The sequence below is a fragment of the Ceratotherium simum genome, chromosome 1 (genome assembly GCF_057802395.1).
Source record: "Ceratotherium simum simum isolate JZ-2026a chromosome 1, ASM5780239v1, whole genome shotgun sequence".
In the NCBI taxonomy this organism is placed as follows: Eukaryota; Metazoa; Chordata; class Mammalia; order Perissodactyla; family Rhinocerotidae; genus Ceratotherium; species Ceratotherium simum.
Window position 1 is genome coordinate 101,235,068 of NC_141900.1, and position 19,942 is coordinate 101,255,009.

Below are 19,942 nucleotides of genomic sequence, written 5' to 3' on the forward strand. Positions count from 1 at the left end.
CCTAAATAATAGAACATAATTTGCTAATGGCCTCCTAGAACACAAGGATCTTTGTCTTATGTTTCAAATATCAAGTCCTGACATTTAAAAATGTCTTAAGTATTGCTTTAATTTTTAAAACTTTATAACAAATATTGATAATGGTTGAATAATAATTCAAAGTGATATAACATCTGCCTTATGTATCTTGGTATTACAGCTATGAGTAGTAGATTCATTTACTACTAATTCACTATTAGCAGTAAATGTCATTATTGGCAATACATAATTAAGTATAATTTCACATTACATGAAATTGTTAGTACAATACTGTAATTTGACCAAAGATATATGTAAATGTACATACTGTCTTTTTATAGGTGATGGTAGCTAGAAAATCACAGGAAGGAGCATTCACCTTATTCCTTAGGGTTTAGAAGGACTATAATATCTTTAAGCCTGTACTTCTCAAATTATAGCCCCCAGGTCCTAAAGTGTTCCTAATCAATCTAGTAATGAGAATTTTTGAACCATTTTCTGTGTTTAAAAAGAGTTTAATGAATTTTTGATTCTAATGGTCATTAGACTACAATAACTCTGTATGGGGTCAATACAATATTCCTTGCCTTTGGCTGCAGTTGTATCAACTTATATTTGGCCATGTATCTCATGATGACTAGAAGCATTTATTGATAGCATGTCTTTGAATGATAAACATAAAAATGTATTTTTAATATTAATAAAAGATATTTGTTGTATAAAATCTTTTAAAACATTCTCTGGAAAATTTATAAAGCGCATTTCAGGTAGCAAAAAAGCAAGGGATTGTTGCTATTTTCTTTTTCAAGTTATAATCTAATTGTCAGAACTAGTGATACTATTATGCTCTTCAATAATGACAATTTAATATGCAACAGATTTTGGAGGCAGAAAAAATGTTTGTATATATTGGTTGAGGTAAGGATAACTGACCTTGGCTGTATTAATAGTTTTGTCTAACTTATAGGGAATGTTGTTATCTTTTTAAAGTTGAATACAGTGTGAATACTTACTTTTTTTTTTTTTTCTCAAAGATAACTTTTGGAGGCATACCCTTCTCTGGTAAGCCAAGTTCCAGTAGTAGAAAGAATTTCAAAGGCTGCATGGAAAGCATTAACTACAATGGCATCAACATAACTGATCTTGCGAGAAGGAAGAAGCTAGAGCCCTCAAATGTGGTAAGATTTTTCACCCCCAAAATATTGGCTCATAGAAAAATCAAAGAAATTTTGTTTTCTATGGACTATTGAACAACAATGACAACAACAACATAGCATTTTTCATCATTCTTATGTGGACTCAGCAGCATAGAATTAACTTTACAGTACCTGAAAATGTGTAGATAAGGGATATACTCTGAGAATAGATACTGGCTTTTGTGTTAAATTAACCTGAAATAGACAGTAAATTTTATTCAAATGCAGCATAGCATTTTAGCCTTGGTGTTTCTGGATTCCCCATGCAGAGGAACAGGCATATTTCAGTATATGCTTCATCCCTGCAGTTCAGCACCCCATAAACTGGCAGCATCGTATTTCCAAATGTCTCATCACATCTGGCTCTACATTTCTTGCTTAGGATTTAAGTCAATATTTTATTCAGTATTTAAAACTTTATTAACACTTCCATGTTTCCAAAGATAATTCATCCAAATATGTAAATAAATATACTTTTTGTCAAAGCTCTAAACATACTAAATATTATGCAGTTAAATAAAGATGCATTCCCATTGGATGGTGTCAGCTGTGACACAGAGCTCACAGTGGTCTTCTGTCTCTGGTGTGAGTTGTTTCCAGGTTTAAATATTTCAAGGAGGAGAGCAAAAATCAAAGAACACCCTAGCATGCTTGCTTCCCCATGACACTGCTTAGGATCATTAAAAGATATAACTTAAAAATCTAGTATGTGTGTTCCCTACAGTTCTGCAAGAACAAGAGCTACTTCACCCCAGAATGTTATTTGGGAGAGCCTGAGATTCCAGACACGCATACATTTGAGAGCCACTGGAAGTAGACAATATCGTTACTATTTGAACTTCATTCTCAAAGAGCTCTCATGGTCTTGTTGCCCCACATTTGAGCCTAGGGTTTTCATAAAATAATCGGATAAATGAAAATCTTCTAATGAATAAATAGAGTTCAGGTTGGGTTTAAGAGACTATAAAACAATAAATTAATATAAAAATTTTTCTTTAATAATCATTTTTCTTAAAAGTGATAATGAATTTATACTAAGAGTAAAAAACTGAACTTTGATGAAGTTATCTCATAAAGCATATTGACCACAGAGAAAAATAGTAATAGCTCCATTTAAAGGCAACAGGCACAGTGCTTAGACCTATTACATTTGTGATAATCTGAGAACAATGCTACAAGAGAGATATTATCATAAACATTTTGTAGATGAAAAGACTGAGATTTAACCTGGAAAAAATAACTTTCCCAAGTGACTGAATGTGAGTGGCAAACATAGACTGTAGATTCACAATATATGACCCCTGGGGTCATGGTCTCCTTCCATGCTGTGTCATTTCTTATCTAGAGCAGTATTAACTTATATGCTACTTTAAGCTTTGGATAAAATGGCACCAGGGTCCTTTTGTTTTCTCAGAAATTGTTGCTTAAGATAAAAAGGTGCACAATCCAAATCATCAGAATACTCTTTCCATTATTTGCACCTTTAAGGAGAGGTAAAGTGTTATTTCTGCCCAAACCTCCTAGTTGGTCCTCAGACGTATCCATTAGGTACCCAAACCACAGAGAATTGCACTATGGAGACTCATTCCAAAATTGACTTTAATTGCAAAATACATTGTGGTTATAAATGCTATTTCAACTTGAATAACAAAGATATTTAGTAAAGCATAAATTATCTATAATTATATTTGTTAGAATAGAACGAGCAGACATAGAATAAACTCTTAAACAAAAAATACATACATATTAAAATTTTAGGCAGGATAGAGACAAGTAGAACATTTTGCAAGCAGCTCTGCAAAGGCAAATATTTATGAGTAAATTTGCTTTCAAAGATGTCAGGTGCTGATATTTCAGTGAAATTGACTCAGCACTTGTCCTGCACCCCTCGCCGTAGACACACCTGTTCCCTCATGATGCATTTACTCCAGAGTCAGCACCATTACTCAGAAAGACCTTTAATTTTGCCAGGAGACAATCCCCACAACACAGGTTTGTGGTCAGTTATAACATCTTGCTTATTATGCATAGACAGTTCTTTTCATCGGTAAAAATAAGCATTTAAAAATAATCACCTGTGAAGGTACAGTGCAAATTTAATTTGAATATAATTCAGAGAGACAGCCTGCCTTATATTTAATGGTTAATGTGCTGAACTGGAAGAACCGTGCATCCAGGGATAGATATATGGTGGTGTAAAAAAAAAAAAAGAAGGATCAGATGACTGGGTCATCAAATTATATTCTTCAAAATATTATGATGAGGTTGAAGCTGGAAGCAAATGTAGATTTTCAAATCTTTAAAAGGAAGGTACTTAGACACTGGAATATAAAATTCAGTGTATCTGAATGGTAAATCAAATTTCTGTGTGCCAAGTAAAGGGAGTGTGAGGGAGAAGGAGTAGGCTTTAATGACTGCAAGTTTTGTTTTCAGTTTGTATATTCATGCCACTGTTTCCACAACCATTAAGGCATTATGATATATGCACACTTCATGGGAATTTAAATGGGATTTTGAGTTGAATAACAAAATAATCTGAAATAATCACAGTTACGCTAATGCTAAATAGTTAATATTAATTCACGTTTATTGGGTATGGGGATAAAACCCAAGAATATTTGTCTCATGGTATTAGTTTGATAAACAACGACCAAATGACTATAGTTCGCACTGAGACCAGTAAGTAATATGTTAATAGACATTTGACATAGGCCATCCAGAAGAGGACAGTGGCATCTCCTCCCTGGCTGATGCAACATCAGTAATAGGGGAGGAGAGCAGTTCTTTGCTGTCTGCAGAAAGTGCAGTGGTCCACACTCAAGCCCACAGCACAGGGACACATGCCGGGTCAAACTATCACAGCAGGCTGTCAGTCTGTCAGTTCCATGATGGATGGTGCTTGTTACATCCCTAACTTGATGGCCGACTACTGCACCCTGTTAACACACTCCAAGTAGATTTATGCCGAGGTTTCCAACTGCTGAATCCGTGTCATGCTGCTGTGTGTGCGAGTTTGGCACAGGCTCAAGCTGTTGAAATTTGTAAAACTATAGCTTTGACTGCTGTCTTACATGGATGCTTATTTTATTTTGCATTTGCCTCAAAGCATGCCCTTCTGTTTTCTAGGGAAATTTGAGTTTCTCCTGTGTGGAGCCCTACACAGTGCCTGTCTTTTTCAACGCTACCAGTTACCTGGAGGTCCCCGGACGGCTGAACCAGGACCTGTTTTCGGTCATTTTCCAGTTCAGGACTTGGAACCCCAATGGTCTCCTGCTTTTCAGTCACTTTGCGGATAATTTGGGCAACGTGGAGATTGACCTCACTGAAAGCAAAGTTGGCGTTCACATCAACGTCACACAGACCAAGATGAGCCAAATAGACATTTCCTCAGGTCAGTGAAATCCATTTGATGTCTTCTCCTGCAACTGCTATTACTGTTTCCACAGACAACCTTGGATTTGTGCTGTTTTGTTTTGTTGGTGTTACATGCTCCTGGATATGTTTGGAGTCTGACGTTTGAGATACTTGGTTGGTGTGAGTGCTGGTTGCATAAGAGAAACTTGGAAACTTGCTGAGAGGGTGAGGGCTGGGTGGGGAGGAAAGTTGGTTGAGACTGTCTTAGAGCACCGAAATCTTCTGTTTCTTACAAATAGCAGTTCATATTTAGTAGAGCAATGGCTATTTCTCTAAGTGTATTTTTAAAAAAAAAAAACAAAGAATGTTCATTTTACTAACAGAGTATCTGGTATCTTGTGACTTCATCGACATTCAAATATCTTTTACTATTAGTGACAAGAGTATATTAATTTAATTATGACTTTAAAGGTATATTCAACTGCCTGAATCAAAACTTCAAAGTGACCTTGCCAAATTTATGCAAACTGTCAGAAAAAAAAGAACAAAACAACAAGGGGTGAATACAAAGGGAAATGACAAAGATGTACGTATCGACTGAGGGAAGACTGGCCTGGCTGAGGAGGGTGATTTTTAACCTTGACATCATCATGTATGATAAACTGAGGCTTAGGTGATATTGCTGTTATTTGAAAAAGCTTAGCAATCTTGGAATATTCTTTGATTAATGTGGTGCAAAGAGAGCTGAGATTGCAAAGTGAGGTGTTACAAACAAAGAAAAATTAGACATAATGTTTGACGGATAAATAGCAAAATTTTTCACCAAATTTCTCTAGATGTTCCTCACAAAAGTTGTTTTTATTTTGTGAAGAGCTTCTTAGAAGTAGAAGACAGAAAACTAACATCACTGAGCACCTTGTACAGATGCACCAAGTACATGAGAGGAAGCTGAACTGCGCGACCGCTGGCTCTGATTTCTAAGTATTCATGTCCACTGGTGTCACCATATGCACACCCCTGACACAGTTTCTACCACGTTGCGTTATTTGTGTCCATCTCACTTCCCCTCTAGGCCATCAGCTCCTTGAGGGCAGTGGCCATGCCCATTCTTCCACGTCTAGCATATGGAACAGTTCCTATAATATAAGAGGTGCTCCAGCAATGTCTGTCGAGCTCAACACTGTGGCCCTTTGAACTAGTGTTCACTAACAGACCATGTCTTGCTAAAGGACATATGTCTTTTGTAAAATAGGCTTTGTGCTTCTGTATGGCATGGTTGTATAGACTGTTACTGAAAGGGCTTCAAAGAAGACATAGGAACCTTTATGTCAGAGGTGTATCTGAATTATTGAACTCAAAAGCTATTGGAAAATACCTAGATACTTACTTTTTTCTGTTTTTGCTTTGTTAGTTTTGCTTTTTCCCTGAATGTTCAGAGTCAAAATGATTAATCCCCATATTTCATCACTACTTTCCAGTATCAATTCACCTGGGGAGATTTAGAGCAAATAGAAAACATCTGGAGAGACCAGAAAAACACATGAAACAAATCAACATACACATAGTTACCACAGTTGAAAAACTCCCCACTGGATTCAGTTATGATTAATGATTCTTTTGTAATGACTAAACACATAAAATGTAAGTATAAAGCCCTCCTTCCTGGCATTGTCTGAGCAAACCCAACTTCCTGTGGGTTTTCCATGTAATAAGAACCATTATAATGGAAAAAATAGGATCTTAAACATAGTGATCAATGAATATTTACTAATTTAATTTGGTCTAGTTTAGGACTCTGGGATACTCTCATCTAATTTAAACTATGTTTATTAAAAAAATGAAAGAAAGAACAAGGGAATCCAATTTTCAACAACTAATTTACCTGAATAGATTTGCTTAAAAATGATAAAAGTGGACTTTAGAAATTTTTGTCAATTTAGCCAAGAATCTGTGCAAATTAAGGGAAACTGATATGAAATTGAAACATTTCTATAGTCTAAGTCTTATAAATTTCAATGAAAATACCTTAATGTTTCAAATATTTCCTTTTTTTCCTATACACATAGTGGAAACTAAGATCTCATCAGTTGTCATTGCTCATGTTTGAGAAAGATTAGTCAGTAAACCTATACATATACATATACATATTAAAAAGTTGTATCTTGGGCCAGCCCCTGTGGCCTAGTGGTTAAGTTCAGCATGCTCTGCTTTGGCGGCCTGGGTTCAGTTCCTGGGTGCAGACCTACACTGCTCTGTTAGCAGCCCTGCTCTGCTGGCAGCCCACATACTGAAAAGCAGAGGAAGATTGGCACAGTTGGCACTTCAGGGCGAATCTTCCTCAGGGAGAAAAGAAAAGTTGTATCTTGTCCTCATTTAAACTGTGCATATTAAAAAGTAAAGGAAAGAAAGAACCAAGGAATTCAATATGCCTCAATTACATTCATTCATAGCCAGCCCCGGTGGTCTAGTGGTTAAGAGCTGGTGCTCTCATCGCTGCAGCCCTGATTTGTTTCCTGGTCAGGGAGCCACACCACCCATCTGTCAGTTGTCATACTGTGGTGGCTGCATGTTGCTGTGATGCTGAAAGCTATGCCACCAGTATTTCATATACCAGCAGGGTCACTTATGCTGGACAAGTTTCAGCAGAGCTTCCAGACTAAGACAGACTAGGAAGAAGGACCTGGCCACCCACTTCCAAAAAAACTGGCCATGAAAACCCTATGAATAGCAGCAGAGCATTGTCTGATGTAGTGCTGGAAGGTGAGAGTATGGCGCAAAGAGACTGGGCGGGGTTCAGCTCTGCTGTACACAGGGGCTCTAGAAGTCAGAATAGACTCTATGGCACAATGACAAACATTCATTCATCCTACAAATAATATGGAGTCCATAGAAGACAATTTTCATCTGTTTTTTGATGTTTTGCCAAATTCAATTAAATGTATGAGTAAGTTAATATAAGTAGCAACACTGAGAAAATAATTAATTTAGAAAGATAAGTTAACCCAGGGTACTAATGTTTCCTTTAACAAAAGGGAAATAGTTCTGTGTTATGTCTACCCCATTCTTCTTCATTTTTTTTTTTTTTTTTTGGTGGGGAAAATTAGCCCTGAGCTAACATCCATTGCCAATCTTCCTCTTTTTGCTGAGGGAAATTAGCCCTAAGCTAACATCTGTGCCCATCTTCTTCTATTTTGTATGTAGGACGCCTCCACGGCACGGCCTGATGAGTGGTGTGCAAGTCTGCACCTGGGATCCAAACCCATGAACCCTGGGCTGCCAAAGTGGAGTGTGCGAACTTAACCACTACACCTCTGGGCCAGCCCCATCTATCCTGTTCTTATAAATAGCATTAGCATTGAAGAATGTCAATCCTTTTTTATTTCTTTTTTGAAATAGCTTGGTTGCAAAAATGTAGAAGATACAGAAAATCTAGAAGAGGGAAATACCAATAACAGTTTGGTGTACACACACACACACACACACACACACACACACAACTTCTAAATATAAGTTCTGTGGTCCAGGATAAAGTTAACTCATTTAATTCATAGGCCTTTTTATTCCATCTTGGACAACATTGTTCTTTGGTGAAGAATTCAAAGAAAATGCTTTAAGTTAGAGAATATTCAATATATTATTCACCCCCTTCTTGTATTTTTTTCCTCCAAGTCATGATTAATTTTCAAGTCTCATTAGTCATTGACAGTGGACTCAACTTGTAAAATTCAATCGAACTCTGAGTAACCTTGAATTTGCAGAATAGGTTATCTTTCTGTGAAAATATTTTCCAAGTTGCAACACCAACTTTCATAAATCAATCTACTATAATTATCTCTATTTAGAATAATTGTTACTGACTAGTGACTACATATTTATGCAATACCTTTAACTAGGAATAAGTGGTAAAAGGAGAAAAAAAACAGGTGCTAAAAGGGTCAAAGGTATAACATCTGTTTGCTGTGAGATTTTTAACTTTCATATTCATCGCCCTGAGAAAAGTAGACTAGAACTGTGCTTGTCAAATGACTTGGGGTTTTTAAAATTGTTTTTGCAGCTTTATTGAGGTGTGATTGACAAATTAAAATTGTATATATTTAGGTTGTACAGTGTGATTTTTTAAGGTACACAATGTGATGATTTAATATACACATGCATTATAAAATGATTCCTACAATCAAGTTAATTAACACATCCATCACCTCACATTGTGTGTGGTGAGAACACTTAAGATCTATTCTCTTAGCAAATTTCAAGTATACAATACAGTATTATTAACTGTAATCACCACGCTGTACATTGGGTTCCCCAGAACTTATCCATCTCATAAGTGAAAGTTTGTACCCTGTGACCAACATCTTCCCATCTTCTCTCCCCCCAGCCCTTGGCAACTACTATTCTACTCTTTGATCCTATGATTTTGACATTTTTAGATTCTGTATATAAGTGAGATCATACAGTATTTGTCTTTCTATACCTGGCTTATTTCATTTAGTGTAATGTTCTCCATGTTTAAATGATTTTGATCAAAACACAGTAAGAAAATTTTTTATATCACACCCAATACCTTCTGAAACAAAGTTTCACAAAATAAAACCTACCTTGCTACTTTAGATGTGCTCTGATAATTTTGATGTTTTATTTATATCTTTTTTCTTTTCCATTAAAAAAATTGTCGTGACCCACTAAATGATTTCAAGACCTAAAAACAAGTTGCAGCTCACAGTTTGGAAAACACTGACCTACAGATTCGTCTTCTCGTTGGAAGAGGTGGAATTTCTTCAAGTTCTAGTTGCCTTGGGGTATTTACTTCACCACTCCATATTGAAAAATGTATCTTTCAGGAACAATTTTATAATATTATAATGATACTAAAAAAGTATTTCATGTGTATTACTGTGTATACCAAAAAAAAACCCTAAAACTACCATTTGAAATAAGGTTTTTATTGCAAAATGCCTCAATCTTATGCCACTAAATTATGAACAGATGTTTAGAAAAATACTCAAAAGTTGTGGTCTGCCCATATGAATAAGGGCATAAAATGTGATTCAGCATTTATATAGTGGAAGGAAAGTGATTTCTATTAATGACCTGTCTCGCCTATTGAAAAAAAAATCAATTTGTATCCATGTAAACAAAGCTTTTCACAACAGTCATTCAGAATGTGCCCTGCTCCTAAATCAGCTGGTTAAGTTGAAGTATTCAAACATCTTGTTTTGTTTAGGTGGACGTTGCATCAGTTTTAGAATGGCTTTTCAGCATGCACACTGCTTTAGAAACTTGTATTCAGCAAGGATCATCTTTGTTTGTATTTCTGTCTCCAAAGAAAATCTTTTTGTGGCCATGTTTTACCTTTGGTTTTTAATGCAATTTCCTCTGTAAGCCTTTGAGTTCCATTTCAGTGTGTTAAGGGAAGGTATCTTAGTCCGTTCAGGCTGCTATGGCAAATTATCGTAGACTGGGCGGCTGATAAACAACAGAAATTTATGTTCTCACAGATCTGGAGGCTAGAAGCCCAAGATCAGGGTGGCAGCATGGTCGAGTTCCGGCGAAGACCCTCTTCCAGGTTGCAGACTGTGGATTTCTTACTGTGTCCTCACGTGGTGGGAGGAGCTAAGGAGCTTTGTGGGGGTCTCTTTTATAAGAGCATTAATATCATTCATGAGACGCCCCCTACCCTCATGACCTAATCACCTCCTGAAGGCCCCACCTCCTAATATCATCACTTTGGGCATTAGGATCTCAACATATGAATTTGGGGGGCTGCAAACATTCAGACCACAGCAGAAGAAGACGTTTTCTTTGCTTCCTGTGTAGCTGGGGAACTTGCTGGTAAATATTGGCAGGTTCCCAGTTCAGTCTCAGCAAAAGCATTTTCCTGGGACTACTCGTGGCACTGTCTATCCTAAGCAATTTGAGTATCTCTTCTCTTGATTTTATCAACATTTGAAAATGTAGTCAGCACATTAATATTTCTTTAAAAGAATTGGTTCATTATAGTTTCCAAAGTTTAGTGATAACTTGCATCATGCGGTTTCTTTTCCATCACATAAGGAAAGAAATGTCTAGTTTGTAGTACTATTCTTTATGTTTTAATTGTTTACTGAGAAGTGATATTCAGCTCTATGATTTCAAACCGCTGATATTATTTTAAGATTTCTTAAAATAAATTTCCATAACTCAAAAATTAAGTAATGTTTATCTAGGCATTACTTCTCATGCTTTAAATGACTTGTTTTATATTCTTATAGCAAAGTGATTGGAGAATTATTTAGTAATACATATTATATTCTTTACTTCAAGTTTAAATTATAATTATCAGAAACATTAGAAATGTCACTCCCCTTTGATCTATTAAATTTGAATCATTCTAATTCTAAAGAAATAAAGTCTTTAGAAATATTTATCACAATGTGTGTAAAATAATAAAAGCAATTGAAAACAAACTATTGTATCCTTATGTGGAATACTATTATTTCATGAGAAAATCTGCTTCTCAAATAAAATTTAAAACCATTGGAAAATATAATATACTGAATAAAAATGTTTACAAAACTTTGTATAGAATATGAACCCAATATTATTATTATAAATATATAGATAACTAGAAAAGAGATCAGAATGAAGTAAAATCTGAATAATACTAATGCTAATTATCTCTAATTATTAGTCCATTTCTAACTTCTTAATACATATTCTGTAATATCCAAATTTTCTACAATAAACATCAATTTCTGTTAAAAAACAACAAAAATAGGTGTACTATAAAATAATCGAGCATAAAATGAGTCCTAAAAAGTATAATGCTTAACAATATTATGAGTAGAAATTACATAGAATAAGTTATATTGATTTAAAAATTCTAGTTTCCCTACTTAATTAGAAGCATATTTGTAATCGATTTTTTTCGTTTGTCTTTAAATAATGAGCTCCAACTTAATTTCCTTAATGGTATTTACATAAAAAACAAAACATTTTGTATTTAGATGCAGAAATTTCAGGGTTGGGCCTATGAGCTTTTATTCAAAAATATACATGGCTAATTTTGAACAAATGCAACACCTTCCATGTAATTTTAAACCCTTTTATTTTCAGGATAGGTAGGTAGATAGATAAATTCATATATAAAGGCATTTTCCCTTAAAACTGTCGCAAGCTGTCAGAGAACAACAGATTTTATTTTTTCCTCTTAACGGTGAATCAATGGATACAAATCTCTTTATTCCCAAATAATCTATATACACTTCTACAAAAAGAGTAGCTACAAATTAAGTTTTAGAGTTCCTTAGTTTTTGATGGACTTCTAGATATCTAAGATATTCAAAGAAAACTCAGAAATCCATCATTTTAAGTTGCTGAAGATAAAACATGGCTCTAGATTCTTAGGGGAAGATAGAGCGTAAGGAAGGTTGATTCGTAGAGCACTGTGCTCATTTTCATTAGGAGTCTAGATTCATGCTGGGACAGCATATCTCCTCTTGTTTAGTAAGAGCCAAAAGTGAGATGGACAGAGATCTGTAGATATAGATATATAGATATAAATATAGATAACCTTGGGCATATCCACGACACAAGTTGCTGATTTTATTCTCCCAAATTCACAAATAGACTTGCTGTGAGAGCCACATGGTACCAAGTAAAAAGCGTTTGAGAGATTGATATATTGCTCCTAGGTAGCTTCACCCTACTGACTTTTTATTATATTTCAGTTCCCAAAGTGGCTGTATTATCATGCAAGCTAGTGGAAATCTACCTTTAATTATACTTTAGTGCATGCTGGTGCCTTTCACATCAATAGAAGCTTTATATTCCAACATCAAAAAAAATGGAGGCTGGAGGGGAAAGTTTTGGGATATTAGGTATTGACTTATTCTTTAGGAAGCAAAGGGAACATTTTAATTTATAATCACACTCCAGGATACCATACTCATTTTCGTTTCTACAAGTTTTCTGGGCCTTTTAAAATATTCTATGCCTTTTTCAGGGAAGATGAATAAAACATGATTGTGTGTGGGTACGATAATTTTTTCAAATTGTAAGGAGAGGATAAAATTTAGTAAACTTAGGTGGATAAAATGGAGGGAAAAACTCCCAATGGGGACCAGGTCATGTTTTAAAATCTTCACCTTACTGGACAAAGAAACTAATCAAAGAGAAAAAAATCAGGCATCACTACTACAAACTAATTATGAGAATACAAATGAATTGAAAGACTAGCAAAGAACACAGCTCAGGAAGCCCAAATTTAATATATGAATGTAGTTGAAGATGCTTCCAAAACAAGAGAAGGGAGAGCACATGAGCAAACTATCTTTGCTGAGAGGCCCTTCTTCTTTACCTTTCTTATAAGTTTAAGGACTGAAACTTTTCTAACTGATAAGATGAGTAATCACTAAATTTAAGCAATATAGATTTATAAAGTAGAGAGATAAATCAACTGTATTAGTCAGAGTTCTCCAGAGAAACAGTATCAATAGGTCGTGTATAGAAGGAGAAGGAGATTTTTTAGAAGGAATGGGCTCACGCAATTATGGAAACTGAGAGGTCCCAAGATCTGCACTCGGCGAGCTGGAGACCCAGGGAAGCCTATGGTGGAGTTCCACTCCTCGTCCAAAGGCCTGAGAACTGGGAGAGCCGGTGATATGAGATCCACTCTGGAAGCTGGCAGGCTCAAGACTGAAGAGCTGGTGTTTCAGTTCAAGTCTGAAGACAGGAAAAGACCAGTGCCCCGGCCTGAAGTCAGTCAGTCAGAGAGAGGGAATTCTCCCGCACTCTACAGTTTCGTTCTATTCAGACCTTCATCAGATTGGATGAGGCCACCCAAATTGGCGAGATCAATCTGTTTTACTCAGTCTACTGATTCAAATGTTAATCTTATCCAGAAACATCTTCACAGACATGCTCAAAATAATGTTTAACCAAACATCTGAAGACCTCATGGTCCAGTCAAGTTGACACATAAAATTAACCATCGCATCAACTTCGGATATTTTTGCCATTGAGTATCTAATTTTGTTTTAAGTTGTTAACAAAATAAATAGTGTTAGCATGGCGCAATCAGAGATTGATTATGTTCTTAATCAGAGCACAGAGCAAAGTCGTTGGATTGGAACCTCCCCCCAGACCCACACTCCCCTGTTAATCTCATGATAAGAATTGCAGGAGGGGATTAACCGGACCAAGAAATTCAAAATGTGAAATTTTTACACAATTAGAGCCATTTCACATGTGGAGAATTTAGGCTTATTGGGTTATCTGTTCCTTCATTATAATTAGTTGTGGCAATGAACATCCTTGGGAGAGGGATCCTGCAGATTCTGGTAGAGCTCCTGGAGACCCTCTGAAGGTGACTTGAGATCAGCCTAGTGAATGACTCCTCTGGATATCCTCTGAGGCGTTTAGCCGTGTATATTTCTTAGTCCCTTTCCTCTGTTCATAAAAGCTCTTAAGGATAAAATATGGGGGGAGCCACACAATACTGCTTAGAAAGTATTTACCTTTGGTAACGTTGTGTCAGAAAATGATTATGTATATGAGCCAATTTCTACTTGTAACTTAATTTTATGATTTATTTTATTCTGACACATTTCCCTTGAGGCTTTTCTGAGGTAAGCACAGACCCTACTTCTGATAACTGAATTCCTACAGTTATCTCTGAGTCCTCTTTTTTCTCTCCGGCCCCTACTTTTTTCCGTTCACTTCCTATGATCCAATTTTTGCAAATCAAGTTCTGTCTAGATTTTTGCTGCAGCACTTTTTAGCATCTGATGTTTTCTAGAAGATGTTGATAATCTGCCAATCTCTCTTCTAGTACTTCCAATCTTTCTTCTAAAGTTCCAGTCTTTCTATAAGTACTTCTACTCTTTCTTCTAGCATTTTTAGTTTTTCTTGGATCCTTTCAGAAATTAGATCCCTATTGCTGAACATCTGTCCAGAAACTGGGATGTTCCTACCCCTAGACACATCACTCTGTTGCCCATTTCCTGCCTGGATATTGGAGAACTCATCTCTGATTTCCCAGCAACCTGCCTCTCCCCTCATTCCAACTCCCTGCTATTTTATCTGTCACTTGGACATTTGTTGACTTGAGTCTAGGCTACAAGCTCATTGCCTGCAAATATCGCCTACCCCCTTGGGCACAAGTTTTAACCACTGCCCAACAGAAATGCCTCTATCAATCCCCGTGCAGATGTGTGCCAAATCCCAGCCTCCCTCTGTCTTCTCTGTCATCAAATGCCTATTGCTTCTTGGCATGCAGATATAACATACGGTTTGTTGGGGGGATGGGAGGAGAATTGCAAGCGGAGAAGTAGTAAAATGCACACAATCCCCTAAGCTCTTAGCTTTGGCTGCGCAGAGATGGTCAGCTGACACCATAGCCATGATTCCAGTAAGAGGAGCCTGCACTTTTAATGCTCTGCATCGTTATGGGGGCAGGAGTCAGAAAAGATGCCTTGTTAGAAAAAGGGGGCCCCTGAGGCTCAGTAGCTGCTGTCAGCCTGCTCCTCTGTTATGCTGACTCAGATCTGCGGATCCAGCTCTCTGTTGAGGAACTATAAATTGGAGGAAATGAGATTCTAGGGCCATCCAGATGTGTCTCTCATCTAGTCTGAGGTGGTGATGATGACCATGATGATAACTAAAGGCTACGGAATGCTTACACCATTCCTGTCACTGTGCTAAATCCGTTATATTAATCATCTTGCATAAGACTCCAGTGACCTTGTAAGTTATGTATTATTGTGAAACCTTCTTTCTCACTCATTTATATCAATGGTCAAGTCATTCTTCTAGTAACCCAAGTTCAAAACCTTGAGAAAAATCAAATTTTGTCTTCTGTCTTTGCCTAGCACATGTAATTATTTAGCAGGTACCCTCAGTGAATTTGAAGTGCCTCATCCATCCATTGTCTCCTTATCCTAGTTCAAAAAATCAGCACTTGAAGAAATAATCAAGGCCATCTTTATTGCCAAAAAGAATGTTTCTTTTGAATCATTGTCCTATTTATGTGGTATAGTAGTTATGAGCACGGACTCTGGAGCCAGTCTGCCCACTGGCTAACACTGATTGAGGTCTGTCTCTGTTCCAATCAATGTTTAAACAAAGAAAATGTACAAAAATGTGTTAAATTACTTAATTCTCCTAATAACTCCGCAGGATAAAGATCATTATCATCTGTATTATATAGATGAAGAAACAGAGGCATAGAAATATAATAACTCCTCCAGACTCTTCCAGCTAGTAAATAGCAGAGCCTGTGAAGTATTCTAGATATTTTGAGTCTGAAGTCAGTACTCCTGGCTACTCTACTGTATTGCCTCTCACATTCATTCAACACATTGGCTTTCATTCACAGAGGATCAGGTATTGTTGAATACAACAGATCTGTAATATTTTTTGTATGTAGCATGCCCTTATGTCTCATTGGGATTTTCTCAGGAACCTTTTAAATAATCTCCCTTATTATTTCTCATTTCTCTCTCACATTATCCAAGTTTTTATTTCTAAAGTGTGAGGAAAATTCCTTGATTTTTCCCCAAGACTAAAGGATAAGTCCCAATGTCTTAGCATTCCATAAAAGAACATGCACAGAGGAGTATTTGGCCTCATTTTTCCTGCTTTATATCATATACTCTGACTATTTTCCATTAACTGCAGGGATCCCTTCCCCTATATGCCACTCTAGCAAACTCCTGCTCATCCTTCAAGATCCAATTTTAGTATCATTTCCTTCCTCAAACCCCAGGGACAATCTACCATCTTCTAGTTTAGCACCTCATATCTTGAATAATAATTTTTCTTTGTTCCATCTTAAATTGCAGACTCCTCCACTATCATATCTCTCTCATCTCTGTGCTCCTGACACTCACCACAACTCTTGCAGAGAATAGATGATCAATATTTTCATCTGTGATTTTTCTATTGGATCTACACTTGGACAGCTGCAGAGTGTCTTGCTCCTCTCTCTGCCTCCCGCCTCTCTAAACAAGTCCACTCCACACGTTCCTTCCTGATTAAAATTCCAAAGTGACTGCTTCCATTGTGTCATACTCCCATTGAAAAATCTTCCATGAAGCCCTAAATTTTTAAGATTAAGTCCCATGTGTCCCCCACAAAAAGCCTGAACACTCATCCTTTGATGATCTCAAATCTTTCTAAAATTTTAAATCACTCTTATTGTTTTCACTTGTTTGACAGTGTATATTATATTTTTCTGACATCTGACTACTCTGGTTCAAAATTCTTAATCTCCTAAAGTTTTTTGAGGGCAGTAATCCTGTTTTTACTTCTGCCTTTCTACCTCTGAGCCTAGCACAATGTCTTACACGTGGCATGTTTTCAAATATCCAGTTGATTGATTTTTTTAATGAACTGACACCAAGATGTTATAAACGGTAACTTTGTAATTCTATCGTCTTCATCAATTTATATGAACAAAATTCATTGTGAAATGAGAGTAGCAAGTATCTCAGAGGAAATAATTGCTTAACTGTAGGAGGCTAATGTGTGTGAAATTGATCAAGAACTGAATTTTGATGCGATACTTTTATAGGAAGAAGATTTTTTTTTAAGGTACTGAAGCTTAGAGCTGTATTGGGTAAACTAATACATGAATAAAATAAAAGGATATAAACATTTGCTGAAAAAATGTATTCTCAGGAGCATGACATGAAGTAAAACCTTGAAATTAGTCATATTCCCTTTGTATTTATTTTTTCACATAGAATACAAAAAATAAATATGCATGATTAAAATTAATTTAGCTTTATTCTCTTCTTAAGGCTTGGGAATGCATTTGACATGATAACTCCAGGGGAAAAGAAGAGAATCAAAGTTTTTTCTACCTTCTACTGAAGGACCCTGATCTCCAGTCAATTCTACACTCGCTTAAAACAGAGACATTCCATTTGTTGTAGGATCCTAGTCTGACTTGCTTTGTCAAGGGAAGTGGTGTCTTGGATGATCAAATCATGTTGTCTCTGACTTCTTCTATTTGGTAACTCCAGGTGATAACCCTTTCTCTCTTAGATAACTGAACAATAAAACGTAAAGTTCAGAGTAATAATAGGAGAAACTCTACATGGACATGGAGGAATAAACGGCGCCCCACCATCCTTCCACGCACCAGCACACACACCTATTTCTCCTGGGTTCATGTAAGAGCATACAGCACATACTTGCTACTCTTCCAGCACATTTTATTCAGCTATGATGAGAGCTAATAAATTCTCTACCTTTTCCTATATTCTTTATAATTCAACGCTATACAGGAAAATGTGAAATCTGGATCATGCATATAAATCCATCGGCAGGTAAGTTTCTAACCTTTTCTAACCAAAGAGCTATGAATGCTATTTCATGCGGGATAATCAGTGCCATAGGCATACATGGCAAATGGTTTGTTCATAAAAAGCTTGATGAGAGAAATAAAACCCTTGATAGTCTCTATAAGAAATATTTCCCTTAGGAAACTGAAAGAAAAAGAGGATGCTCTATATCCTTACATATTGTTTGACTGCCTGGAGCAGTTCTGTAATACACAGCGCAATTTATTACATAGAACAGCTAGTAGGCATCACTATTGGAAACCAACGACACAACGTGAGCTCTGTTGCTGGATGAGGGCATCTCCAGCAATGAATGCAACCAGCCAATGGGTATTGTGGGATTGTGTAGGTGTGTATGCATGCTTTCTAAAAAACCCTTCAATCTTTAATGAAGTAAAAACCTTAAAATTCAATAATTCTGTTTTAATTAGTACTATGTCTCCATTTGCCGTGTTTGAATGATTTAGAATAGAAAAGATTTAATCAGTAAGATGATATGACATTAAACAAGTTGAAATTATAGCTCATCCTGAATTTTTGTAAAGTGCTTAGTTTCTTCCATTTCCTTCCCTCAAACATGTGAGCATTTATGATGGAGCAACAAAAAATAACAGTTCCTAGCTTTTCTGATTTCCTTTGTTACTTCTTATTAAAACCATGGATATTAATACGGGGAAGTGGGGAGAAGACATCTTGAGGGACGGATCCTTTAAAGCACTGGTTCCTAACTGGGGGTAATTTTGAACCCCATGGGATATTTGTCAATATCTGGACATTTTTGATTATCACAACTTGGGGGGGTGTGCTATTGGCATCTAGAGGGTAGAACATAAAGATGCTGTACAATATCCCACAAAGTACAAGACAAATTCCCCCTCCCCGCCAAACAAGGATGTATTCAGCCCAAAATGTCAATAGTGCCTAAGTTGAGAGCCCTGATCTGAAGGAGCTCCTCTGTTACACTCCAAAAGCAGAGTGCCCTGAAGGGGGGTCCAGACTCCCCTCCCCTCTGCGGACTCCCAGTTTCTCCTGTGCTAAATAAATAACACATTTAGATAAGCTGATTCCTAAGGTTCCTTGTCCATTTAGAGTTTTTTCTTTTCTTTATCATTTTGCTCCGTGCTGTTATCACCTTCCTCCTTTTCTTTTCCTTTCTCAATATATATATGCTTTGAAAAATCCTGGACTCCTCCCTTTTATTTCATGTTTGCTTTCTTTATGAAATTTTGCACTTCAGAACAATGAAGGGACATTTTTATTTCTTCTCTAATGTGGTCAGAACTACTCATACAGTGAGATAGTTCTTCCAATAAACAGTCTTCTAAACAGTGTTTTAGTGTTCTTTTCTTTGTTATACAAACTTCAAACTCTGTTTTTCTAGATATGTGAACTTTCTAGTACCTTGCTTCACTATAACTTATTCCTGCCATTTTTATCAGTAACAGGCTGAAACATAGGTATCTATGTGTGAGTTTGGCATTAGGCAGCAGACAGTTATCTAAATGGACAAAAGAGTTGATTGTCAATATTAGAGTCAAGTGTTATAAAAATTTAATTAACTATATTAATGGTAAGAGAAAGATAGAATTTTAGAGTGGAAAAAAGCCTTAACTGCTATCTATTAGTTTTCAAAATGTGTTCCTTAGAAGTACAAGTGGAGAGACAAAGGAGAGAGAACTGAAGGCATGATACAGAAGGAAGAGCATGAGCGCTGAACGCCTTTCTCCCGCCCCTGTTCAGCTTCCTCTGGATACAGTGGTAATCAGAATTTTCCTGCATCTTCTCTGAGGAGTCAACTTAGAGGTTCCTCCTCCTCCTCAAGTGCTGCTCCTTGCTATTACCAGCTCCTAAGCGGGCCTCTTCTCATTGTGCGACAGGTGACAGCTGAGAAGCTACTGCTCTCCCACAGAGGGGGAACAGAGGAGGCCAGCCTTCCCCTTACCTTTACCTCCCTTTACTGCCTTTTATCACCCTGGCCCTTCATCTCTACCCCAAATTCACACACCACCATGTGCAAATCATAAAATAGGTAGAGCAATTATAACG

At 36.6% G+C, this 19,942-nt stretch overlaps 1 protein-coding gene across 1 annotated transcript in view; it reads left to right on the forward strand.

Moving 5' to 3' along the window:
- The window catches only part of CNTNAP2 (contactin associated protein 2), a 1,356,851-nt gene that overhangs the window by 306,369 nt on the left and 1,030,540 nt on the right, over nucleotides 1-19,942 (forward strand). The window contains exons 7-8 of the mRNA XM_014787667.2: nucleotides 1,053-1,196; nucleotides 4,341-4,605. Coding sequence (XP_014643153.2) covers nucleotides 1,053-1,196; nucleotides 4,341-4,605 — 409 coding nt within the window. The remainder of the gene's footprint in view (nucleotides 1-1,052; nucleotides 1,197-4,340; nucleotides 4,606-19,942) is intronic.